Genomic DNA, 27,298 nt, shown 5'->3' on the forward strand with positions numbered 1-27,298 from the left:
TGCTACGAAGATTTCAACCGCTGCCTTATAATTATAGAGACAAGCTCAAAACATGCAAAAACACTTATCTGCGCAGTCGATCCGGAGCGCTCAAAAAACACGTCCATCCACCTTGACAGCCTGAACTGAACTGAAGTGATGGATGGATGGATGGATGGATGTGGCTGTACCCTTTAGATCGGGCGGCGGCTAACGCCACCTAGCCGTAATACTTAGTGAACTAACCATTACATTTATCTTTTTTTTTCCTTTAAATAATGAAGTTGAGGATTCGTACTTCGCAGTGAAGGGTTTAATTTTCACTCGTGCCTTGACTTTAGCCACCAATCAGATAACCTCCTTCTAGTTAAGTCTACCCGCTTAAAGTCTATTTTGCCCTCGCTGTCCCTAAATCCCAGTGCTTTGAAAAACTCTGCGCCATCATCCTGAACTATAGGGTGAAGCCCTTTACAGAACATTATCAAGTGTTCGGCAGTTTCTTCTTCCTCTCCACACGCACTGCATACTGACTATAACTAAGAGCCCGCCACCTAGCGGCCGCGCCTGGAAACGGCGCTAACAGGGTCAACCTTGAAAGGAGATATGTCGCCACGTTGCGCGCGTTCAGAAGCGGCCGCCTAGTTCCATTATTTTCCCCATGCCACGTGCATTATCCCGAAAAAATAATAAAGCGATGTCCAAAGAACATTGAAGTGTGCTGGAGCGCGTGGCATCATGGTGGAAAGATGGCAACGCATAGTTCTCGAAGGATGTAGACGATGCGCGATGGAGAATGGCGCAACTCGGGATTTTGCGAATTGCAAAGAAGGTGACAGATACTGTGGTAGTTTGTTCTAATCAGTTATCTCTCGAAAACCTAATTCTCCTATGTGAGTACACCATTATTTAGAACGTGTGCATTCTTGTCAATATTCTGGCTTCCCTATGTGAAGAGTATAGTTTCGTTTATATAAGCAAGCGGTTTAGGAAATTTGTTGTTTCGTGTGTGACCGTATTTTTCGCATATGCTTGTTTTCTGTGCAAGTCAACTTAGTTCTGTGCTTGCAGTGGCCTTATCAGCGCAAACTTCTTAATCTCCTTCGTCCAATTAGTATCTGGCTTCCCCGTCGCGTGCTTGCTTTGTCATGGAATCCGCTCTGTTACGTTTACTGACCAGCTGTTATCCTGCCTCGGGACAAGGAGGGAAGAGAGGGGTTAAAGAAACAAATGCATGGTAAGGACGTCTTAGTCGAAATGAATAACAAGGAACAGGCGCGTGCAGGACAGGGTCTAGTTTGCCTAGGCGGCGAAACAAAACATGTACCAAGAAGTCTGCTGGTACGCAACAGTATGTTGGGAATGACTACTTTGTCTACACATGGGCAGGACAGGGTCTAGTTTCCCTAGGCGGCGAAACAAAACATGTACCGAAAAGTATGGTGGTACGCAACAGTGTGTTGGGAATGACTACTTCGTCTACACATGGGCAGGACAGGGTCTAGTTTCCCTGGGTGGGGAAACAAAACATGTACCGAGAAGTCTGGTGGTACGCAACAGTATGTTGGGAATGACTACTTCGTCTACACTTGCACTGACCTTCGGCGTCCTCCTCCGAAGATCCGCGCAGTGCGAATGGTCTTGCAGAGCAACGCCGCGTAGCACACGGCGTAGCAGAGGCCCAGAAAGAAGCGCGTGAGCGCGCAGCTCCACGCCGATGGCTTGGCCACGATGACCGGCGTCAGTGCGTACGACATGAGCAGCCCGAGGAGCAGCATGCTGCTGAGCTCTCGTCCCGACGCCTTCACGACGGGAGTGTCGGCGTACGAACGGAACACGAGCGCCACGAACACCACGGCCGCGGCGCCCAGCGCAGCGACGGCCAGAGCAGCGATGGCCCACGGGTCGCCGTAACTGAGGAACTCTTCGGGCAGCGGCAGGCAGCGTGCCTTGGACTCGGGGTCTGGCACAGTCCCCATGGGGCAGTCGCGACAGTGGAATTCGTCCGCCAGGTACTGCACACAAATAGGTATTGACGACGAAGCTGTTTGCTTGAGTTGTGACCGGGGTCCGCGACCGGGGAAAACTCGGCTGAGCTGTGCAAAGCCAAGTGAAAGCATGCAGTACAGCAAGGGTAGTACAGTATAGCACAATACAGTAAATTACATTATGAAGCAAGGGTAGTACATACAACAAGGGGTAGGAGTAGGAAGTGAGGGCAGGGAGGAAGAATGTGAGTGAGGAGGAGGGGCAGATGGCGTAAGCGTGGTATGGTTTAGCCAGGAGTGGGAAAGGAAAGTAAAGGTGATGGTGGAGATGAATGAAAAGAGAAAGGGTGAAGCATAGCTTTACGTTCTATAGTATAGCCAGAGGGGGAGAAAGGAAGTTGAGGAGGAGGGGAGATTGGAAAGAAATTAGCATAGTAAAGCTTTGTACAGTAAGTTGATGGGAAAGGGAAGTTAGAATGGGTGATGAGAAAGAAAGGAGGAGACGTATAGGTCACCAGCTCCGCTGTTACGTGAGTCTTCGCGCCACCGTTGTGCAGCTGTTCCAATTTTATTCGAAGATGTGGCTCAGAAAGGTCCGGAACAAGACTGGTTGGAGGCAACGCGAAACCAAGACTTCGGCGAATGGTTCAGACGCCCTAGTTGAATAGCGGGTGACCTACACGGGACGTTTTTACAGCTCGACCGAGAGCTTTGATCCTGAAAATGTGGCTTATTGAACATCTTTTTTTATTTTTTTTATTTATTAATACTGTAACCCTCACTTGAGGGTCATTACAGGGAGGAATATAAACACAAAACAAAAACAATACACAATTACAAAACAGACATTACGTTTCATGTTGCCGGTAGTACAATTCTAGCGAACACTCAAACGCTTTGACATTTGCGCTAGTAACAGCGTATTCTGGAAGTCTATTCCACACTTCTATACTATACGGAAAAAAAGAATGCACTGTCCGAATTTCCACACTTACTGGGACGCTGTTTTCATCCCACAGCAAGCACTAGTCAACTATACGCGAATCATTGTTACTCTCCAAGTTCTTCTTTGTGTCGATGTGCAATGCTATAGCAGGTCAGAGGAGGAGGAGAAAATAATTCAAGTAAATTTCCGAATGAGTTAGAGTAAGTTGTCACATCCTCTTAGTGAAGTGGTGGATGATAGCGTACATGTACAGGCTGACTAACACACATAAATTACGACGAGAGGTAATCATATATCCATTCGTAAATCCGCTCTAAATGTTGAAGTAAATATCGAGGTGCGGGTGACACACAAGCTTCCCGTGGAGGTGTTGCCGGAAAAGGTGGTTTCACGGCAGCATGCGTCATACTGCGGTGAAGCATTCTTTTCGAGTAAGTGGCCTTGTGCGTAAAAAAAAAAATACGCATTTTCTTTCGTTTTGAATATTTTAAAAAATAAACTACTAAAATAGCAGAAGGTTAGTAATATCAAATATTATAACAAATGTCAGTTACCCGCTCAAGGCTAAAATATTCGTGGAGAGTTTTGGACGACTATACTACGTTCGTGCATAACGTGCAACGTTATTATAGAAGCTAGCGAGTAGATGCGTTCGCACGAGTGAATAGTTTTTAGGCTGAGTAATGAATGATGTGCTGTGCCTTCAAAATAAACTACCCCGCTTATCGACGGTGGTCAATAGGTAAATTTGGATTGCTTCCCATCTCCTTGTTTTCGGATCGTAGCCGCCGTGATTAGTTACGGTAGCGCACTGTTAGAACCCGTCCTGGATGCTTCGTTTACAATTACGAAGCCCAAGTCGCCGTCTTACACATTTCGCTGGCCGACGATCTCGCGTAGCTCCCACAGCGTTGCAGTTTATGTACGTCTAGTGGGAGGCAACGCGGTCCTGCCCGAAGCCTGAAAAACAGCTCAAGCTGATCGACAGAGCTCGCAAGGTCGAAAAGGTCCAGATTTGCCAACAAGAACTTAATTTGAGTGAGTTGGTTTATCGTGGTTGTATTCTAGTCGACAATGGTATACGAAAATGTATACAGTATGGACAGAATTACTGTCCATTTTGTCGCCACGCCGCGGTGGTATAGTGACCGAGGTAATTGGCTGCTGACCCGTAGGTCGCGGGATCGAATCCCGACTACGGCGGCAGCATTTTCGATGGAGGCGAAAATGCAGGTGGTCGAAATTTCCGGAGCCCTCCACTACGGCGTCACTCATAATCATATGGTGTTTTTTGGGACGTTAAATCCCCCACATCAATCAATCAACCAATCAATAAATGTCCATTTTGTCTCTTCCTACCGTTGTCGTGCTGTTGCTACAATACAACCGAAGTTTCCATATGCTGCCAAGCTAACAAGCAAATAATCTTTACACATCCCCCCCCCCCAAAAAAAAAGCGGTACGAGTTTCGCGAAGGCCAAAGAAGCAAAAATGTAATAAATTTTCCCATTCTTCAAAAATACTTTTTAATTGTATCAAGTAAATGTGACTCAAGTACGAAGGGCAATTGAAAAATCACTCGAGTTATGTTGTACAACGAGAATACGTGGAATTATGAACGAAAGCACACGTTTACTTTTTAACATCGTATCCAGGGCAGTCTATAACCTGTGTAGGCACGCTTGCAAGCGCTTGATTAACGTTACTTGTTGATTTCCCAATCGTACATTTGGTTTCAACACTCAGCTGCTCAGTCATTAATAAATGCGCTATAAGTGGACGACAACGCGCTATTGGTGAACGCGATGATCACAAAAATAACTCATTTTGCTTGGAAAGTGCGAATTATAACAAAAAAAAAACAAGCGACTTGAAAGTTCTACATGCTACTCGGCGTCAAAAGAAAGCCCAAATCTGCATATTGTAAGCAGAACTGGCAACTCTGCAGATGCCGCATGGTTCTTGAACTGAGGGCTTCACCTTCGCCGGGAATAAATGAATAAAACATCTGTTGCAGGAAATGTAGATTTCCTGTACTGGCAAAGAAAGAAAGAAAGAAAGAAAGAAAGAAAGAAAGAAAGAGAAAGAAAGAAAGAAAGAAAGAAAGAAAAAAGAAAGAAAGAAAGAAAGAAAGAAAGAAAGAAAGAAAGAAAGAAAGAAAGAAAGAAAGAAAGAAAGAAAGAAAGAAAGAAAGAAAGAAAGAAAGAAAGAAAGAAAGAAAGAAAGAAAGAAAGAAAGGACTGGGCGTATCCCTATTCCGCGACTACGTTGGATTGAGCTGCAATTCGCGCCCGCTCCACGAGTCACCGCTGGTCCTCGAGAGAATTCCCTTGCCAGAATAATTTTTAAAAAGTATAGTCTTTCTTGGGATACTATAATGCAGAAATATTGGTCCATCTGTCTTTCCGTCTGTCTGTCACACGATGCGGCCAACCAATTAAAGTTTAATCACTTGCTGAAAGCCCAGCCATCTTGAATTGGTGGCTGCGTTCATACTTGTGAACATTGTCGAATAAAAAAAAACAAGTATTACGCATATATGAGGCGCGAAATCAATATATAGGTATTAGGTAGTGTGTTCCTTTTCTAGAAAATGCAAAGATACGTGATTCTAAAGAACATATTGCTTCTTACGCTGTGCTGAATATGCGACACTGTGCATAAAAAGGCACTCTGCCGACGGTATGGTACTGCTATCTGGCAGTGGCCTTGGGTTCTGCGCAAGCTCATGTTACTCGACAGCACTGCCAGATGGCGCCAATTTTACGCAGCGCCTGCTCTATTTCATCAATGCCAGCCAGGTGCGGCCGATTCAACACAGAGAATGCGCTGTCTGAGGCATCACGGGTGGCCGCGGATGCGACCAGGATCATTATGGAAGATAGAAGTGGGACACAGTACGTAACATGGACAGGAGGAGAGAACAACAACCCAAGCGTGCCACCAGGACTATAGTGTAGTATGGCCGGCAGAAAAAACTATCTTTGGGTGACACTTGCAGCGAAGCGCGCAGATGCGTGGCCAATCTTTTATGCGTTACACCTCCCCGCGTAATGACAGGCTCTGTGTAGACCATATTGACCGAAACGGAGCATGGGATGTACCTGGTACTGCGAGCAGTTGCTGCACAGCCAGCAGCAGGTGTCTCCTTCGAGCTGTAGTTTAGCCTGTCCTCGGCGACAAGGGGCGCTGCAGAAGGAGTGCGGGAATCGTGGTTCATCCGCTTTGAAGCGAAGCGTCTCCAGGTTCAGGTCCAGCTTGGCCTCGCCATCGTCACCAACTGCGTGAAAACAACGCCCCGCCGTGGTGGTCTAGTGGCTAAGGTACTCGGCTGCTGACCCGCAGGTCGCGGGTTCGAATCCCGGCTGCGGTGGCTGCATTTCCGATAAGGGCGGAAATGTTGTAGGCCCGTGTGCTCAGATTTGGGTGCACGTTAAAGAACCGCAGGGGGTCGAAATTTCCGGAGCCCTCCACTACGGCGTCTCCCATAATCATACGGTGGTTTTGGGACGTTAAACCCCACAAATCAATCAATGCATGAAAGCAAGCCCGAGACACACCTTGAACGCTCTCGGTCACTTTATTTCTGTGCATTCCACGTCTCCAAAATGAGTCACGTGGTCGGAGACTGCGTAGATCATAGCTTCGAGATACGAGAAATCGTGTTCAAGGCTGACGTATTTCATTTCTTTTTTTCGAAAATAATCCGTGATAGGAGCCGATTACTTAACGTCTTTTTTTTTTCTCGGGTAGAACGGTCGCGCTTGATTTTTTTCATAGCTTTATAGGTATTCGCGACACTGATTATGAATAAATTATGCCTCTGTTTGAGTAGTTTTCATAACTGGCAATACACCTTCTTGTAAAGTCTTTTTTTTTTTTTTGTGGAGACTCTGCCTACCAATGTTATCAGGCCCGATGTAGGGTGATTCCACGAAGAATAAAACATGCTTGTTTGATGAATATTCTTTCTTTGTCTGGTTTATTTCTATGCTGTGTGCGCACATTCAAGGTGCACAAAACCCATGTCATTTTTTAATTTTTTTTATCGAAAAGTGCTCGTGTCTGTCGGGACGCGGTTTTAATATTAAATGTCTTCATTTGCTTTATTCACTATATATAACTGACCAAAATGGCCCAGGCTGTGCGTGCTCACTATGGCCCATTTGCTGGTTATTATCAACTTGCATTGTTGGGAACTGTAGTTTCAATTATTTTTGCTGCAGCAAAACTTCGACTTCACTCTGTTGCATTGTCAATCAAGAAAAGTGTATTCTCTGCTTTTATTTGTTTCAAGCGAGTTTCTGAACAAAGCAAATGAGGAGGTATAAATTTGGTCAGAGCTTAGGCGGTTGTTTTTTATTGTTTTTTGAAAAGGAGTCTTTAAAAAAAAAAACTCGCTTGTTTAACGTTTTTTTTTTCCCTTTGCGTGGCCTGTAAGAAAATGATCTTTCGAAGAAATCTTTTAATGTTTTTGCTGTAATTACTTGTTTTTTTTAAGTTTCTCTGTCAAATAGAAAAGGCGCCAACATGCATCGAAGTAGCAAAGCATTTTTTTTAAATATAGGCGCTGCTTTTTTTATTTCTTTATCTTTTGATGACAGCATAACGAAATCGTGGATATATTTGGCAGTGATGCTTACTAAAAGCAGTAGTAAAAAATTTTTGTCACTGCGTTCATAGATCGCTTTAAATTCGCCCGTAAAATTGGAAAATATTGTCGTGGGCAAAAACTTGACCCTCGTGATGCCAACTTTTTTTTCAGTACTGGAAGCATTTTTGGGGGGAATTACATTTTCGGTTTTGTGCTCTTTGGATGTGTTCACAGAACGTATAAAAAAACCAGACAGAATAAATGTATTATCCGGACATGCATTGTTGATATCTCGTGGAATCATCCTGTATAATCAGTCTTCGCGACGTTAAGTTAGTTGAAGCTGCTCATCAGTTTCTTTCTTTTTCGGGAGATCCATTGTATATGTAGAGAAAGAAAAGTACTCACGCGAGTAGCTGCCCACGTTCCTCCAGGCGTACGGAGGCCGTCCATCGTCGGCAGCACCGCTGTCGTTATCCAGACGCTGGAAGTTGAGGATGCTGTAGCGTGGAGGCGCATCTCCACTCGGTAGGAACCGGAATGTCTTGCCTCCTTCGTCTGCGGTCACGTGACTCGTTATCGTGCTTTATTATCAATACGAGATAAAAGCAGAGAGCACGCGTGCATGCAACAAACCGCGCTGTGCCCACTTAGGAGCATGGCATGTCGGTATGTGGGACCCACGCATCTTGTGTAATTACAACCAAACTGCCAATGTGTGTCTGCTATGCAGAGCAATCCTTCACTAATATCTCTATATTCTCGTCGTAATATGGCGCCTGTTTTTTTTTTTTCAAAAACTCACTATCCGAAACGAACTTATCTCTCAGCCTCAACACATATCGCCTCGAATCTAGCATCGTTATATGGTAGGCCTTCACAATAAAATCTTCTTTCGGCCATTTATTTTGGGATCACCCTTTGAATCGTATGAGTTCATGGTAATAATTTGTTTAGAAACCACCTTCCTGATTTAATCGCATAAGTTCATGGTAATCATTTGTTTAGAGCAGCTTTAACTATTTTTTTATAAACGGATTCTTCTCTTTTTGTTTTCACTATGCTTGTGTAACGCGATCGCAAGTGGTTATCCAGGACTAAATTTTTTTATTACGTACATGTTTGTATCTTTGGTGCATATTTTATTTTTTTATTTTTTATCATTTTTTACGCGTTATGAGCCTTTGCTGACTCTAGCTGTACAATCACAAGCCTTTGTATAAGAAGTTCTATTTGTTTTGTTTGCTATTCCATAGTTTGGTATAGCTACTCCCCTTTTTAATGCCTTTAATCCCGGCTGGGGCGGCTGCATTTCCGATGGAGGCGGAAATGTTGTAGGCCCGTGTGCTCAGATTTGGGTGCACGTTAAAGAACCCCAGGTAGTCTAAATTTCCGGAGCCCTCCACTACGGCGTCTCTCATAATCAAATAGTGGTTTTGGGACGTTAAACCTTCCAAACCAATCAATCAATCAATCAATCAATTTTTAATGCCTTTGGTTCAGAGGGTCCTTATAGACAAAGACAAATAACATAAACAAATATATATCTAACGGTGTCCCACCTTTGAAGGATACCTTTTCGAGGTACCGCTTCAGCGCATCGCCCTGCATCTCCCGCGCCATGGCGGCGCACAGGCCCTGGTGCTGCGAGCCGCACCGGTCGCGTTGCATGTCGTGTAGCGCGTGCGCGAACGCGTACGCCGCATCGCGTACGAACTGTAAGCCGCGGTAGCCCGGTCGAAGGCGCTTGCCGCCGCTGGGGCACCACAGCCTGAAGTGGTTGTTGAAGGGGGTCTCCTGCACGGCGCACGGGGTCAGTCACTGCCTCGCCTTGCCGTATTGGCGGGAGTATCACATAGGGAAATGAGTTGCTTTTGCCCTGGAAAGCGGCGTAAGTTTCGAACGATCCATCGAGCTTTACGGGTGACTAGAAGCCTTACAGAGAATTAGGTGCTTATAGATGCAGCTTCAGGGCTAGCTTGCCGCTGTCCACGTCACTGTTGTGGTACGTGGCTGCTTCAAATCATGTTTAATCTTCAGTCTCCGTCTTCAAACTGCTTTTGCTACCGCTTTCGACAGCTACCATAAGCTGGTACTACATAGAATGGACTCGAAAGTATACAAGCACTTAACTAAAGAAGGACTACAACAATACAAGGACAAATGCATACGAAAAAGCTTCTGCTTGTCTTCTCGTATAATCTTTGTTTTGTTGCGCACTCGTGTTTCCAAGTAACACGAGCCACCAACACGTCCGGTCAGCCATTTTGTGTATTACCGTGTACCTTGGCTCACTGCAGTAGAGGAGCATGAACCGTGCATGCAAAATGCACTTGTAGACTCCTCTCTACTCCACTTCAGCGTTACAATTAACCATATGTCACCTCACGAATGTGCTCGTGTGTAATTAAATCTACTCACAAAAAGTTGCGCGCAATAGCAATCGTATACGGCAACTAAATATATATAGACCAGAGTCATTAGTTCTGACACCCCCCAACACTGCGAATGTCTTCCCAGAAACTTCGTGATAAAACTACCTCGCATGAGTCATCTCTTTCAATGGAAATGTAATTATTTGATTTCAACCACTGATAACTCGTGATTGGAGGTGCAGTACAGGATATCCTTAAAGGAAAACATGTTTAAAGCATTGACACCATGGTCGAAAAAAAAAAAAAAAGTTGACGCTAACAGGCTCATGAGTTGGCTCACCCAAACTCGCATCACGCCGTAAGTTTGAATCCAAGTGAGTTTTTTTGCGAGTTTGAGTCGTAGTGAGTTCGGTCGACAAAGGAAGTTCAGCTAGGCCGAGTGAGCCCTATGAGCAAAAAACAAAAAAACCCATCTCATGAGTGACTCTGAACGTAACTCTACATTTCTTGCCGACCTGTGCTTATACGTCACACTTGGCGCTAGCTACGAAGACAAATGACAGGCCGACCTGGAAGTCCGGCAGTCGGCACTGGAACTTCGCCTCCCAGTACTCCGGGAACCACGGGTTGAGCGCGTTGTTGTCGGGCGTCAGTTGACTGAAGTGTCGGTCGAAGCCGCTCAGCTCCTGCACCATGGGCGACACGGTGATGGCTCCTTCGACCACTTCCTCGTGTCCCTCGGCGACGCTCTCGAGGCCGCTCCAGGCGTCCGAGCCGATCCACACGAAGCGCGCCCGACGGCGCCACGCGGCTCGCATCAGGCTCCGCGCGGCGCCCTTGTCGGCGAACACCACCACCACCCGGGCGCTGCTGCGGTGCGTCAGGCTGCGGATCACCGCGTCGTAGTCCGGATCGGTGTAGTGGTCCGCCGCGATGCTCTGCGAAAGGGGCACGTTCGGGGGGGAAAAATATTAAAAATTGACAGCGTATCTGCGTGTTTCGCTGCAAATGTCGAAAGACGATAATATTCTGCCGGCCTTTTTTCGTGCATAGCGTCACATTTTCAGCGCAGACTAAGGAGCCCTAGAGTTTTTAGAATGGGGTAACTATATATATTCTAGTAAAGGAACACACCGCCTAATACTTAAGTATTCACGTTCTGCCTCAGCTATGCGTACTATTTGCTTTTTGACAGACAATGTTCACAAGTATAAACACAGCCACCAGTTCAAGATGGCTGGGCTTTGATCAAGTGCTTACACTTTGGCTGGTTGGCTGAATCATGTGACAAACAAAAAAAAAGACAGACGAGCCAAAATTAATGCGTTAAAGTATCCAAAGAAAGAGTATCGTCTTGAAAAAAGAGGGGGAGCTAGCTTACATTAAGCCACGCAAGGCTTGAGGCAACAAACCTGGACGATTCTGAAGACCAGTCTTGTTGCTTTTTGGTTATAGGGCCTTAGCTAGGTAGCTCAGGTTGTTTCTAGGTTGTTGCTAGGTCGTTGCTAGGCTTAAGCTAGATGTGATGCTAGGTTCTTTTTATACTACGATTCTCAGCGCATTGAGGTTCGAGGTCACAGACACGACTTTGGTACCTCGTCGTTGGCGTAGGCTTCCCAATGCATCAGGGTCTGCTTGCAGCCGCCGTTGCCTTTCCTGATCGCTATTATTCTATCGTTTGACGTTATCGAGTATATCGACGTAGAAAAATACTCCTTTTGCTCTCGAGTCATCTTTGAGAACAGTATACGGGACTGTGTGACATGTTTTTGTTTTTTTTACATCAACTGTAAACAGGTAATCTCAGTCCTCTTAAGTGCCCATCATCTTAAGGTTTCTCAGAAACAAAACAAGATAACGTGATCACAGTCGAATACATCTAGAAAGACTGCCCATGGAGCGACTAGCACGCCATCCGAATTTGCTGGATACCATGTGCCATGGGTCCAATATGATGTCCCTTGCATGGAGTACGGTTTCGGTGCTTCCAACTATCACTGGGTCAGCAGAACCGATTGGTGCATACTACGGTTTCATGGCAGTTGCAGCAGAGTTAGCTTATAACCATGTTATAGAGAACGTTCGCGTGTATCTGCGTCTACCTCTGAAAGCTGAAAGGAATAGAAGTCTAGTAATGATAATAATAATCGTTGTGGTTCCACGTTCCAAATCCACAATGTGATTATAAGGGACGCTGTAGTGGAGGTTCCGAAAATTTCGATCACCAATCTTTTTTTTTGTTATATTTCTTTAGTCGTGCGCATAAATATAAGCCCACTATCCTATACAATTTTGCCTTCATCGAAATTCGACCGCCGCGGTAGGGTTTCGATCTCGAGACCTTGGTCTCGAAACCACTCGACTTCGATTTTTCTATATAGTTTTGGGACACAAAGTCCCAGATATTTTATTTGTCTTCTATGGCCCACCGCTGTGCATGGTCTGGTGCTGCAGGACTGCTGACCAGCAGATCGCGTGATCGTATCCCGGTTTCCGTGGTTGAATTTCTTGCGATGATGCCATGCCAACAAGCTCAAGTTCATACCTTTTTAAACCAATAGACCACCACGACGGGTAGACGAGAAGTGTGTTCGAGAATACTGACGCAGTAGGCTTCTAGAGACGAACCTGCGGATTGGAGAGGCATATGCGGTACCGGGCAGCCAGCTCCTGCAGCTTGTCATATCCCTTGTTCCCGTAGTCGGTGTCCGAGTAGACCACCGACACGTACGTCCAGTGGAAGGCACGCAGGAGCTCCAGGATGGCGTGCGCCTGGTTCACGTCGGACGGCACCGTCCGGAAGAAGTAACCAAACCGGTGCTTGTTGCTCAGCGTCGGGCTTGTTGACTGGTAGCTCACCTGAGCGGCACGTCCGAAGAACTCAGCAGTCGGTTTCACTGAGGAGGTTTTATACACTTACGTGCATTTTTGATGTCTTATACACTTTTATGATGCATAGGTTCTTATACAACCTATATACACTATCATTCATTACTCACCAAATATTGTCTTAGCGCTTTTTCCCTACCACTAAATCATCTTTTCACCGCAAACCACCATATATCATCATCATCATCATCATCATCATCATCACTGAAAGAGTGAACACACGTGAGGTGTTGCAGCATTCTTTGTTTCTTTGTGAGAGAAGGCAATAATCGCCGATGGCAGGGCAGCAGAAGCTAAGTGACGAGTGAAAAGTTGCAGTGTTTTGGAGTGATTAGGATAGTGTTAATTGTGCAAGTCCTTCACGGTGGAGCTCTTTCGAATCAAGTACAGGCCATCCAAAAAACCATATGGTGGCAAAGTTAAACCTTACTGTTTTTACGAGGGAGGCACCTGCGTGAACTTAAGGGTTGATCCATAGAACCCGGATAAAGTTTAACATACCGTACCATACCATAAATCCGTGGCAAAGTTAACGTCACTCGAGATTTCAGAGTAAAAATTTCGCTCTAAGCCTGGACCAATAAAGCTGCCTAGATGTGCTAGACGCTGCCGGAATGCACGCTGGTTGCGTGAGAATGAAGACGAGCTATGTAGTCGCATGTGGAGGACGTACTGGATTCAGTAGCCCAATTTTTTAGTGCTATATATGGGTGGGCTCTGACCTGTGGCACGCGAAACAACCTGAGCAGGTTCGCCAGTTGTATGGAGACTGCGCTGGATTGTCCGCCGATGACGCCGACGACACGGTCGAAGGCTCCGTGCCGGTAAGCCGGAGACGATCCATCTGCGCACGCGAAGCCGACGCTGCTTCGCGCGATGAAACCCTGCGAAGAGAATGTGGCGCCGATGCTTGCAGTAATTCTCTGGATAGAGTGCAGTCTTTAAACAACGGCCGCTAAGTAAATAATTGCTTCTCCTGGCTAAACATATCTATGTGGTTGTTTTGCCATTGTTAGAGATGATTTGGTGCGTCTTTCAACGCTCTTTTCATGGATCTTTCCATGGGTCTACAGTCACTGTTCAGCATGCAACTCTACTGGAAGGTTACGTTTGTCATGCGGCTAATGATATGGTCAAACGCGTGGATACATCCACTTCTCTTCACTTCATTTCCTTAAAGACCCCCGAGGGGGTATTACATAAAGGGTTGGTTAACAAATAAAGTTCTGTTATTTTTTTTTTATTGACACGGGTTTTCATTGCGAAAGACGTGCAGACAGTTGGTCGAAAAATGTTGATGGACAGAAAATGGCCACGACGTCGTGGGGAAGATCATTCCAGTCGTTTGCAGTCCGTACAAAAAAGGACATAGAAAAAGTGGTCGTTCTAATGCGTGGACGGGCAACTTGAAGTGGATGTCTAGTGCGGTGATATATTTTGGCTGGTGGAACAATGTAGGGATGACGGAATGGGCTGTGAAAAATTTTCTGAAACAGGCAGAGGCTGGAAATGCGACGGCGAACGTCAAGGTTTAAAAGAGCAGATTCTTTTTTGAGGGATGATACACTAATATTATACGAATACGAAGAATGAATGAACCTAGTAGCACGGTTTTGAACTGCCTCAAGTGAGTTGATGAGATCCATCCGTTTCTGTTCTGTATCCGTGTCTGTTCTGCATATTTCGTAGCAGTTTCCAGCGAAGTTTGCCTAGAATGAAGCCTTACGTAAAGCCGGTGAGCACTTACCTCATTTACTGCTTTTTTTGAAAATCTCCGAAGACCAGGCACACCTTAGTTTGTTTGTGCAGGATTGTGTAAAAAGGGCCAAGTTTTGCCCCTATACCCCACCCTTCAATAAAAACGATGTTTGTCATGGAGGCAAAAATGAAGCGACGACGTGTTGCCCACAACGAGGTAAAGGTGTCAGATATAGTTTTTGGAGTACAATATTAGGGGTCCTCGGCCGCCATCACTGTCAACAACCTACGAGAGTGAGAGTGATTTGAGAACGAAGAAAATAAAAGGACGCTGTTTTCGTGGAAAGGAGTGCTTTCGGGGTGGGAAACGGGTAAGTATATAGTTCATAGAAAGAAGGAGAGAAGATATCTAGAAGGTGTGATTAGGTGACAAGAGAGTATCTCGTCAGTCCAGGCTGGGACCCGTAACCATGTGATAAGTGAAGTGCGCGTTTCGTGAAGTGCGCGAGTGCAACCAGTGTTTGGTTTAAAATGTGCGCGAGTGCACCGGCATAGGAAAGAAGACGACGACGACGGATGGTGTGGACGCGCGCTTTCGCGATGTATTCGGTGAGGAAGAGGATGGGGAGACGAGGCGCGTGAAGTTCGGACGAATGAGAGGCCCCCACGCTGGTTGGGAAGAAGCCCGAACGAAGAACGGGGCAGACGTGGCCGGGACGCGACGGAGGCAAGCAGGCTACCAGGGCGCGGGGGTGGCGGCCGAGTTCCTGAGGCAAGGCTGCTGCGGGCTTCCACCTGGTCGGGCACCCGAGCATCATCTATCGTCTGGCGTTGGCCAGGCCGCTCGTCGTCTGGCGTTGGCCAGGCCGCTCGTCGTCTGGCGTTGGCCAGGCCGCTCGTCGTCTGGCGTTGGCCAGGCTGCTCGTCGTTTGGCGTTGGCCAGGCTTCTCACCATCTGGCTTTGGCCAGGCTCGTCTCGTTTCCGGGGCTACGTCCCAGCGTCGGAGGACGAACGCTGAGAGGTCACTGACCTTGGTGCGCCCGGAGCTACCTTCAACCCGAGCAACGCTTGGACCTCTGATCTACCTTGTCTGCACCCCATCGCATCAACCCTCGCCGTCTACAAGAGTGCCGCGACCGAACGGTGACAGTCGCTTTTGCTATTGCGGAACTTACGCATCCTTAGCATTTCGCGGTCATTAGGTTAATTTCTCCTCGAATTTGTGTGCTTTGTTTGTTTTTCCTCTTATTTCTTTCTCTTTATCTAGTTTATTGAAAATATATTTAGTTGTTTTTCTTGTGTGCATAAACGGTCTCGTGTTCTCTTTACCGATGTGGGTTTTCTCATCGGTTTGTATGCACAAGAACCTACACGAGAGCTTGTGGGTTGACTAGCCTCGTGACAAATCATAGGCGCCAGCGGCATTTTGTCTGCAAGGAAGGGGGGGGGGGGCTGTAACACCATCTTGCAACGCAATGTGGAGGGCGTGTGAAGCGCTGGCGTGACTTGGCCTAGAGGCAAGTGTTGGTGCTGCTTGGGAAGATGGGATGGGTGCATGCACACCCGTCACACCCCCCAGCCAGCGCCCATAGCCATAACTCTGCACTTTGAACAATGACAGAACAGGTTCCTTATGTGGTGGACATGGCGCCCTCCTTAGATGATTATGGGAGGGACCCTGTGCGGGTGGTCACCTTGACGAAGTCCAGGGACTGCTCGAGAGCGTACTCGGTGGAGTCGCACGAGTCGAGCGCGAGCACGCCCAGCGACACGCCGGGCAGCAGCGCCGAGTCGTTGTTGATCTTGTGCAGCGTGAAGAGCAGCGCCTCGAGCTGCTCGACGCCTTCGTCCTGGATGCGGCCGCACTCGTACGTGGCGTTGCGCTCGTGCACGGGGAACAGCGCGCCCAGCAGGATGTCGCCGCTGAAGTTCGTCATGCGCTGGATGGGCCAGCCCGCCACGCCGCCGCTGCCACCCGAACACACGGGACGCCACGCCAGCGCGGCGGTGGCTGTACACACGCAGGAGACCCACGCATTAGGTAGTTTCACCGTATCTATGAGCGATTACAATTCACAGGTATAGCTTATACGTAGATCGCAGCGGCTACAGTGATTGTGATTCTGTCCTGTGACGTTTAGCTCCATAGCACAGAAAGCTGTTATTGCTCTGTCGACATGACAACGCTGATGGGCATAGAGGAAGAGAAGGAATACAAGAAAGGTAGGGTGGTTAGCTAGACTATGTCCTGTTTGCTACCCTTCGCATGGGGAGGAGAACGAGGGAGTAAAGTGTGCGGAAAAGAGAGAGAGAGGTGGAGACATTTTGCACGCCACATGCCCAGAGCAAGGGTTTTCCAGGAGGTCGGTCAGTGATGTTGCCTTCAAGTACTGCAAGAGGGCTTGTGTGGCTTTCTCCACTGATTATCTGTGAGGCATAAATGACTGAATACATCAATCGCTGATGGTCTCAATCTGCACTTTCTGATGAAGTGACATTCGTGTTCCTTGCTTTCTTTGTAATACCTTAGCCCCCTTGTTGTGTGCATGTTGCCAATTAAGCTGGATGAGCATCACTTTCCCCACCCCAAATTTTCTTTTAGGGGCGAAGCGCCTTAGGGTGTGGGTCGTTCCCTCGTAGTATGTTGTGGTAGCCACTTGTAGTTAGCTTTAAGAATTGCTCACTAGACGGAGATGTGTGTATATGTTCTTGCAAATATCACTAGATGTCGTTAGTAACATATTCACAGCATATCCACAGAGTGAATGATGATATGGGGGTGGACAGACGCACGGACAGAGACAAACGGACGGACGCTTTGCCCAACTCATCATCATTCACTCCGTGAATACGCTGTGATTTTTTTTTCCTTCGCTCCCTCCTTTTCTTCGTCGTTCTAGCTCCTTCCTGTGGAGTCTGAGGGGCCGTAACCGAAGAGGACAGTCGTGTACCTTTCGCGCAGTAAGTGACGCAATAAGCGAAGGTGCCTGAAGTCTACGAGCGCGTCGGCGTCACTGTTACTGATATCACTCAATGCTGCCAGGAAAAAAATGTTGCTTCAATAGCGCAACCATAATGCTATCGGTAGATGGAGTTGCCCGGCCAACACTCCCTCTATGCGGAAGGTCATTGCTTCGGCCTGCCAAATGTTTGTGACGCTTGCACCTCACATAAAACAACGTTTACCTCCATCCGTCTGCTTCGCCTTACCCTCTGGTTCAATTCTCAGCGTTTAATCTTTTTTTTTTTTTTTTGAGTTGAGCATGCATGCGTATAGCGCTGTGGTGCAACAAGATCCCGCATGCTTAATCGTTTACTGATTTATAAAGCTACGACCAAGGAGCCAAGCCAGCGGACATTTTTTTTTTTTGTGGGGGAGGGGGGTGCGGTGGTAGATGCCTTTCCAAACGGAGCAAGGACATGCGAATGAAGTTGTAGCACCAGGCTTAAACATTTCAATATATGTTTATATGGGTTTAGGGGTGAATTAGCTTGTTCTGTGACCGACGACCACAAGACGATGTATGTGCTTTAGCACCGTGAAAAGATTTGGGTACGTTGGCACCACTATAATAAACAAGAGGAGTGGAGGGCCTCGACTCCTCCCCCCACCCCCCAAAAAAAAAGTTCTCTTCCATGTGTTTCTGTACGAGCCAAGAAAGTTAAAATGCATTAACGATCGTACATAAAGTATAATTACCCTCCACCCACCCCTTTCCACCACTTCTGGCTACCCTTGGCACACACGCTGTCGGTAAAGTATGAGCATAGTCACACGTGCACCTTTTAGGGTGGGAGAACGAGATTAATTTTACAATACAGAATTTGTATCACGAAACTACACAACTTTTCTTTCTCCGGCGAGATGAGTGACCGGGCTAGCTTGCATTCCATGGCGACGTGAACACGGACATGATACCGACGAGGACTAGCGCTGACTTCCCACTGAAATTTATTAACGCGAACACTGGTGTTCGTGTTAATGAATTATCACCAGCTTTATTTCTCACCGGCGTCCGACTTGGTGCAGGCTCTGTCGTTATACCGACGCTGCAGTTTCGTCTAACAAACAGCGTGGTATACGGCGGGCGTCATTATTTTTTTGAGGCGACTTGCGCGACGACAGCCTTCGCGATTGTGCGCCTCGGCAGGGACGGTCGACGGCGTGCAGCCCGCTGCTAGCGCTTCCAAGGGAGGCGAGCGCGTTGCGTAGCCTCCGTAGTCGTGCAGGGAACTGCCCAAGTGGCGCCCATTGCGGCCCATCGGTGGCACGAATCAGATTTCCGCCCTGGTGAAACACGATTGCCCCCGCACCGAGAGCGAGGGACAGGCGGCCTGCGCGCCCTCCCCGGGTGCCCGAAGTAATTGCGTGGCCGCACACTGAGAATCGCTCGTCAGATTCCCGACCAAAAGCGTGGCACGCGGAGCATATATACTGCGCCGTAACCAACACCGTGCTCGGGAGATGCGCGTGGATGTCTTTGTGTGTCCGTGTCTGCCTGCCACTCCAGTGCACGCCGCTATACGTCTAGTTCGGCAGCAAGATCAAGATCGGGATCCCCTCGAATAAGTTCAGCGACGCGTCACTGCAGTATTATCATGACACAGCGTCCTTACTTCCAGCTGAGCCTTAGAGGCTGCTGACATGTATACATGGTGGTCGAATACGGCTGACGCTCACTGTTACGTAGATGCCAATGTCAGAATAAAGTGATGTTAGGCAGTGCGCCTGAGTTAACACACTCGTGCGTTGACTGTTGTAACCCGTACACGAAACAGTATATAGTCGCTAAGCTTTGTTAATCCACCAACGTGTTTTCGCGCCTAGAGATCTTTTATGGTGGGCTTGTAGGTCAAGGACTGGTGACTTTCTACGAAATTTGAGTGATTTACACGTTTAAGACAAGCTCGTAAGGGCACTGAAGAGAAGCTATTCATGTACCACAACTGCTGCACGTCTTCGCCTCAGGACCTGTTCCGATATTTCGCTATCAATCAGACGATTAGCGCACGTTTATTTCTTGTACACATATACACCGCAGTATACAGAACCCAAACACATGCTTAAGCGTCTTGTTGTTTCTCGTTCATGTAGGCTGCGCTTTATATTCTTTGGTTGCGGCGTCTTTAAGAGGCGCGACCACCAAGACGCCGCGACCACCTTTTGAAGCATTCCATGTGTATTACAAGCGCCATGTTTTGAAATTTAAAGCGCTATAAGTTCGTCACTGTTAACTTTATATTTAGTCATATAGTCACGGCGTTAACTCTTTGAGCCTCTGACCTTTCCATTCTCCATTTCCGACACTGCTTTCAAGTACCATAGTTCCGTTTGGGCAACTGCTTTCAACGATTCTTAAAAGCCTTCCCCAGCTGCTACGTGCTTTGAAGTCTGCGGAAGACAACAGCTCTCGCCAAATGCTTGCTGCACCGCGCATGACGCGATGGGGCTCTTCTCGGGTGCTTGGTGCCAGAAATAAACATCCCCTGTGTCCTTGTACGCACTGCTGGTCTCCTTAAGTTGCTGACCTTCCCGAACCCGTGCGCTAATCGCGATGGAACTAACGGTTGTCCCGAAACACACCGCAGTGACCGTGGATCGCCGCGGCCGAGCGCGTTTCCCTATTACTCCCGGGCTGACGACAGCGTCAGCTGGTGAACGCGTAAACAAGCGTACTTCCAAGTGTGACGCTACGGGCTCACCACGGGCGGCTTCATCGGCGCGTGATTGCCGATCGTTGCGGGCGAGAGGGGCCCTGCTGCCTTCGCAACTCGGGGTGGTTTCCCGGAAGCGGAAACACCGCGCATTGCATTGGCTTCTGCTCCCAGCGTCACCCCTATTCCCCAGAGCAGTGCGGACATGAAGGGCCTCCTCGGGGCGTATCCGGCCATGCCATAGAGGGAGGCCTCACGTGTGGATTGCTCAATAAGGGTCTGATTGCTGACCGGATGCAAGATGGGGAGTTCTTTGAGAAATGGTTGACGTCGTCGGGAATGTACTACGTCACTGCCGCTTGCAGATATTGAAAGAACGTGCGCTTAGGAAGAATGATGCTTGGGGTAGTTGGTGATTGGGAATCAACATATTTGCACAGCGCAAGACTACGAGTAGTCACGACGTAACTACAGAAGACGAGACAAGTACAGAAAGAGCGCTCTTTATGTCCTTGTCTCTTCTTTTGTAGTTACGTCGTAACTGCTTGTAGTCTTGCGCTGTGCAAATATGTGCTCTTGGAAATGTTGGTATTCGATCTTACCACCAGTAGGCGCAGAAAAGACAATGCGTTTAAGCGCGATGTGGACACCACGTCGTTCCTCGTGTTTTGTCATTTGTGGGTGCTGCAGGTGGTATACGACAGCAAGGCATCCGCGTAGCTAAGGGGGAGGGAGCAATATTAGCGAAGGTTTTTCAAATACACATTCAAGTACACGCATGTTCATGCATGACATTTCACATGAAACCATTGAGAAACAAACAAAAATAAAATAAACATAACTGAACACCCTACCCTAACTTCCCCTCCTCTCCGGAACTGTTAAAAAAAACACTGTAGCAGGCAGTCGTTATCATCGGTTACCTGTTGTTTATGAAAGAACTTATAACAGCCACGACATTAGCTGTAGTTTAACGGGGATGTGTTGTAACAGGTACTAATTGTAAAGTATAGTAGACGTTACTCATCCAGCATCTGTTTTGTAGAGACAAATATGAGAGAGGGAGGACTAAAAAGTTAACCGAAATCAGAGCACATTCAAAACAAAAGGAAACTGTGCTAAACACTGGACCATGACAGAGATGGACCGTTCGGCTAGGTGACCTCCACCTATAGGCGCACAGCTCCGCATGTGGGACTGATACTTTATATGATTAGTGCAAAATACTAAGGCGCTATGGTGGTCAAACAGCACTTGAAATGTACGAGGCCTATACTGCATTGACAAAAAAGCTTATATGTGTGTGTATGCAGCCGAGAACGCTGCTCATCAAGGAACTTGCGTATCTTTCACCTGGGTGATGGCTTTTTTTTTTCATTTTTTAAAATAAAATTACGCAGAGTTTACAGACACCTTGTCACCCATTCTCCTCTTCCTCACACCCTTTCATAATCTATGGGCGTATATACTTTCTTGTACGGAATAAAGCTTTGTTGTGGTACAGCGCCTTGTTCGTCTTTGCCATTGTCCTGTGCTTCGCGCCATTTCCTGTTTTATTGAACATGTACCAACTGGACTAAATAAGTGTGCACGCTAGTGTAGACAATCTTGTTTGCTACCCTACAGTACAGGGGAACGGGGAAGGGGAAATGTGAATTTTGTACTCGTTATGAGCGAATTCAATACATGAATTGTGATTATTGTTGATTAAAGCGTATGCGTCAGCCTCTGCACCCCAAGTAGAGAGATTTAATGTAGAAAAAATGCAGGAAAAAAAGCATGGTTGGTCCCTTCTTTTTAGGAATCGCTATAACACGAATGTAAAACGTCTCCCTACAGAAGTAGTTCAGTGCTTACTGTACATTGACATAAGAGAGCTTATACAATGTCTGTTGGTGTTTGACAGCTAAATTTAAGCACCGTTTTTCGCGAATTCATCTACGTTGACGCTTAACAATACTTCTCTATCCCGACAACTAACGTAAATGATTAATGACTGATTAATGAGAACATACGCCCTTGTGGTCATGGATGCCTGTGGTATAGCTCTTGTATAGTTATCGCTGAGAGCAGAACCAAAGAAAGTGGTGGGACAATTAGAAGAGCACGCCTATTAGTACGCCTAATTTGGGCGATTGGCTAAGGTCACTTACTTGCTCCATGTTAGAGCGCGGCCAGTTAAAACTCAACAATAATAAATCCAAATGAAGTTAGTTTAGCTCTGTGGCTACTTCTACGTGCAAGTCACTCTTTTTCAGTTTTTTTTTTTCGTGAGCATCAGCCCGCGTCGTAACTTACCGGCAGCGAGCACCAGAGCTCGGCAAGTCGGTACCCAGGTTCCGGCAGAACAACACAGGCGTCGCAGCATGCCCTGTTCAGGCCACGTGGCTTCCAAGCCTGCATTCGGGCACTCATTACTCAACGAGTTTAACAATGACGGTTTTCTTTGCATTACAACTTCCAATAACGCTTTAATGCATGCACACGGAAACACCAAGCACGGATCGTGCGTGAGTGTGTTCGTGTGTGTGTGCGTGTGCACGTTCCGTGTGTCTCGACCTATATGTGCTTTAGTTCCATTAAATGTTGTTTCTTTAGTTGAAACGGCAAGCTATTTATATCTACCACTTACCGCTACTGACGGGCATCTCTGGGGGAAGTATCGTGTTTTCAGCAATACCAGCAAGATGGCGCGATGAGCGCGCGTACTTTGCCCCACTGAGGAGGGGTGGGGGCGACGCTCCTTCGCGCGCCCTTATCTCGTGGTGGGGAGAATCGCATCTTTTGGCTGGCCTAGGGCTTTACCTGGAACGTTTCTGTTGGAGTTAATGGGCACACAAAGGTCGCTGCAATCATTGCAGTCTCCGTTTTTGAAAAGCGCGCGCTTTTCAGACACAGCAAAGTAACAACTGAGACGCTTATTCGCGTGCATCTGTACCTGTGAGTACGTTTCGTGCGTCATCTGTGCGTGAGAAACGCGGGGCACGTTTACATCTGATTTCCATTCTGCGCGAGACCTTCCAATTTGTGGCTATCCCGTTCATTGCTTCGCCTTCGCGGCAAAGCTGGGACTTTTTTTTTATTTCGAATGTTTTACAACAACATCCCCTTATCTGTAGCTAGAATTATGGTTTCCACTGAAGCGTCAATTCAGTCTGCTCACGTCTTTACTGCAAAGGATCTAATTGTTCTACTTCGATTATTTGGCAGCGTAACAATAACAGATAGGAAAATAGCGTTACCAAATCGTCAAAACGGAGCCATATCACCTTGCCCTGTCGTCTATAAGTGCGATTCATTTCTTTGCATACTGCAAGCAGTTTTGCCGTCTATATATTTATCTATCTAGCCGCCTACGCCTGAGTGCTCTCGTGATCAGCCCCTTAACTTGGGGTAAGCCAAAATTGGTACGTGAGGATAAGATGGTTGGACGAATGCGGCTCGGTGGTAATCACATGAATAATGTCACGATCCTCTCGCCTACGTCTTCAAATACTTTCCGCCAGACACATACCCGTGGGCCGATATGTGCTAAGGTGACTGACCCTTTATGTTTTCCAAGGAAGGGCTACAACACACATGCGTTGGTAATTTTAACGCGTGAGTGTCAAGAAAAGAGGACGTTGGCTGCGTTGACCCGCCGAATGTAAAGCAAAAAATGCCGGGGTTTTAGCAGGAATCAAACTCCGGCGTTCTGCGTGGCAACCAAATATTCTACCACATAGCCCCATCAGATCTCACGACTGCTTTTCAAATACACCGTAATGTTCGTGAAGCGTCATTTGGGAATACAGGGATGGCTATCCAATTTTATGAACATCACATATGTACTCCTACGATACAGCCGTCACGTCGGGTTAAGATCTACTGTAGTTAAGTGCAATGCACTGAGGATGATTGACAGTTCATACCAACCGAGAAACGGTGAGAACAGACATCGGCAATTTTGATTGGAAAGCGTTAAGAAATATTGGCGCCTCTTCATGAAGTGAATGACGACGAGTGGGCGAATCAATAGGTCTTAAGTTTCCATAATGTCTACGTTGGAGTCGCCGACTTTTGTAAAGCACGGACAAATGGACGGATGGATGGACACACGGACGGACTGACAGGCGGACGTGTGCATGCATATACAGACAGGTGAATACATGCACGGATGGTAGGACGCAGGGATGAATGGATGGGTGGATGGACGTATGGACTGATGGATAAGGCGGGCGATCACCTATTGGGCTGTCGTATAGTTCATTACACAAAAAAATAGGTTGTTTAAAGATATGTTTTCGTTTTTGTAGCGCAGGTGTTCAGTTTCGGAGTGGATGTTGTGGGGCGTGATGGGCGTCAACGAGGTGATCCCTGCGGAGCTTCACCTCTAGTAGGTGTCATCGGCAGCGTTGACCCAATGAAGGCATAGGAAAAAGTATGATGGTCCTAGCAGGAATTGAATCCCAATATACAGTGTGGCAATAAATAATTCTATCACAGCAGCGCCAGGTCTCGAAACTGCTTTTCAAGTAGACCGTAATGTTCGTGAAACGTCAATTGTCAATCTTTTAAACAGTACGTACACATTCCTAATAAACAGCTGTCACATCGAGTTAACGACAATTGTAGTGAAGCTCCATCCACTGAGCTTAGCTTGTATTAGCGTGGCACACATAAGAAGGAAAGACGACACAGGCGTAATGAAAGGTAGGCGCTAATCCATCCACTGAAACTCGTTTGTCTAGCAGTAAGATTTAATTATCTAGCAGTGTCCAGGGCCACCATCCTTGCTGGCACAGGTGCTACATATAAGCTTGCTGCTTCTGAGGTTTCTAATACCCATGCCGCCTTTGGCATCGTTAGGCAACAGTAAACATGCGACTGTTTAATATATGTCTGTGCGTACATTTGTAGATATCTTTAGTGTCATTTCGCAACGTTTCGTTCAATAAAAAAATTACAAAATAGTCACGTTCCCTCCACATTCTTCGCATATCATCGATTGACAAGGTACGTGGAATCTGTTGACTTCTTCTGTGAAATTGTTGACATTACTCAACACACTTACGAAAAAAAACATTCATAGGCCCTTCGGATAAAGCACTTCGACAACAGTACGAACATGCTAACGTACAGTGACGTTGCATTCGCAATGTAATAACTTTGATGTGCTTTACACGGAAAGGTACTTCACAAATTCAATGACACGTGTACTTAGCTTTGTCTTCACTTCACCTGCATACTGTATAAATAAAACTTCCAGTAAGTTAACTTTTTATTTCAAATCACTAGCAAGACGAAAGCGCTGATCAAACACTGATCGGATTAAAAAAAATCACTTGAAAGTAATGATTTATCCAGATACATCATGCGTACATGTGAGTACGGCGCTTGTAAACGAACAGACGCAGAACGAGCGGCCATCAGCCGAACAAAACACGCGGATTGGTTTTCCATCCACGCGTGAGTCCGCGGAACTTTCCTTCGGTTTGGTTTCCTTCGGCGGCCAAGCACTATCTGTTAGACAAGGGCTACACTCTCCTGCATTAGACTCTGTATCCACTTCTCCATAAATAAGAAGTGAGATAAGAGATAACATATTGTGCTGAGGTTGTTAGAGATTTATTATTACTGCAAGTTAGTAATCTGGTGATAACATCTTTTATAATGATATATGGGGTTCTTAGTGCAAAAGCACGACATAATGATGAGACACAGCACAGTTGAAGGATCCGAATAATTTCGACCGCGTGCATTTACCTAACGTGCACTGTCATTGCACAGTTCACTGGCATGTGCCATTTCGTCTCCATCGAAATTCGCCAGCCGCGGCCGTGATCGGACCCGCAAAAGGTATCCGAGAACAAAGCAGGCACCAACCATAGGAGTCGCGCTCGTGAACCTCGCTTATGAAAGGGATGACGTTACTTTTCACTTAATTGTGTTAAACATGGTCTCGAGTACGCAAGATGAAGAGTGATTTCTTTCTCTCTCTTTCTCTATCTTTCTATTTCCTTTCAATACATTTGGCCACACGAACGAATGCAACATTTTGCATTAAAATACAAAACTACGCAGGGAAATCGTGACGATTTAATTAGCACGGATGCTTTTTCGTGGTTCAGAATCAACTAATTAACTAATTTGCTGCTTACTCCTCCGAAGTTGCAGTTTAGTTCACCTTGAAGTGATTGACTCTTAGTGAACAAGACGCCAAAAGCGACCTACCAAAGGACGGTAGATATAGCTCGAGAACAGAACGATGACAGAGACAAGAACGACGCTTAAAATCCAACGATAATAACAAAGTTCAAACCCCACAATAAGAAATCTAAATGAAGGGAGTCTAGCTCTGCGGCTACATCTCCATGAAGTCGCTCTGTCGTCGTTCTGTTCTCGCGCTATATCTACCGTCATGCCATACCAACTAGCCCAAACCGCCACACTTCAAAGCTATCAAAGGAGGTGGTACGAGTTGCAAAACATGTCGAACAAAGAAATAATCATTGCCCTTGACTGACGCGCACGCAAGAGATGAAGGCTTGCTCCCCAGTCAAAGACGTATGAGGCAGTCCATCGCATGTGCGAACTGCGTCTAAAAAGAGTTTATGCACGGGGAGGAGAAGGTGGCCTAACGAATAGAATTGAGAAGACAGAGATTTGTTTTACTCTCCTTTCAATGTCACTCTCCCTGAAAGTCCTAAACGAACGCATGAACGAGGTTTGGTACACGACGTGTTACTCTCGTTACCAGAAATGACATGGTTTGGGATTGTCAGTTTTGATTGTCGATTGCTTCATAACTGATAGGGTCGCGAGAAGTTTGCTCAATTACTGATAATATAGTCAGAAATAGAAAATTTACAAACAGAAATCGGCGATATAGCTTTGTGCCAACCGGAGATCAACGTCGATATGACAAGTCCAAGTATTTGCTTGACACCCGGTTGCTTGGGATTTCAGTGGACAGTTTCCGTCACTGACTGTCATCGCACAGCAACAGTGTGTTGCGATTTATAAATTACATATTTAGGTGCGTTTTTGATAATTTTCGGTCGTAACCACGTCATTTACTGCATGAAATCAGGGTTTCGACGTATACCCGTCTGATAAAGCAGATTCATTGAATGAAAGACGAGGACGACCACCAAAACGGGGAAAGATAAAACAATGTATTGACGTTTTTGCACT

The 27,298-nt window shown here is 46.7% G+C and overlaps 1 protein-coding gene across 1 annotated transcript in view; it reads right to left on the reverse strand.

The window, feature by feature from the left end:
- The window catches only part of LOC119181489 (metabotropic glutamate receptor 2), a 38,437-nt gene that overhangs the window by 10,306 nt on the left and 833 nt on the right, over nucleotides 1–27,298 (reverse strand). Inside the window, exons 2-10 of the mRNA XM_037432747.2 lie at nucleotides 22,421–22,519; nucleotides 16,162–16,478; nucleotides 13,491–13,652; nucleotides 12,508–12,738; nucleotides 10,449–10,817; nucleotides 9,067–9,301; nucleotides 7,913–8,062; nucleotides 6,015–6,190; nucleotides 1,576–1,991 (exon numbers count right to left, since the gene is read on the reverse strand). Of these exons, the coding sequence (XP_037288644.1) occupies nucleotides 1,576–1,991; nucleotides 6,015–6,190; nucleotides 7,913–8,062; nucleotides 9,067–9,301; nucleotides 10,449–10,817; nucleotides 12,508–12,738; nucleotides 13,491–13,652; nucleotides 16,162–16,478; nucleotides 22,421–22,490 (2,126 nt within the window). The 5' untranslated portion in view covers nucleotides 22,491–22,519. The remainder of the gene's footprint in view (nucleotides 1–1,575; nucleotides 1,992–6,014; nucleotides 6,191–7,912; nucleotides 8,063–9,066; nucleotides 9,302–10,448; nucleotides 10,818–12,507; nucleotides 12,739–13,490; nucleotides 13,653–16,161; nucleotides 16,479–22,420; nucleotides 22,520–27,298) is intronic.

This window comes from Rhipicephalus microplus, chromosome 3 (genome assembly GCF_043290135.1).
Source record: "Rhipicephalus microplus isolate Deutch F79 chromosome 3, USDA_Rmic, whole genome shotgun sequence".
NCBI classification, from domain to species: domain Eukaryota; kingdom Metazoa; phylum Arthropoda; class Arachnida; order Ixodida; family Ixodidae; genus Rhipicephalus; species Rhipicephalus microplus.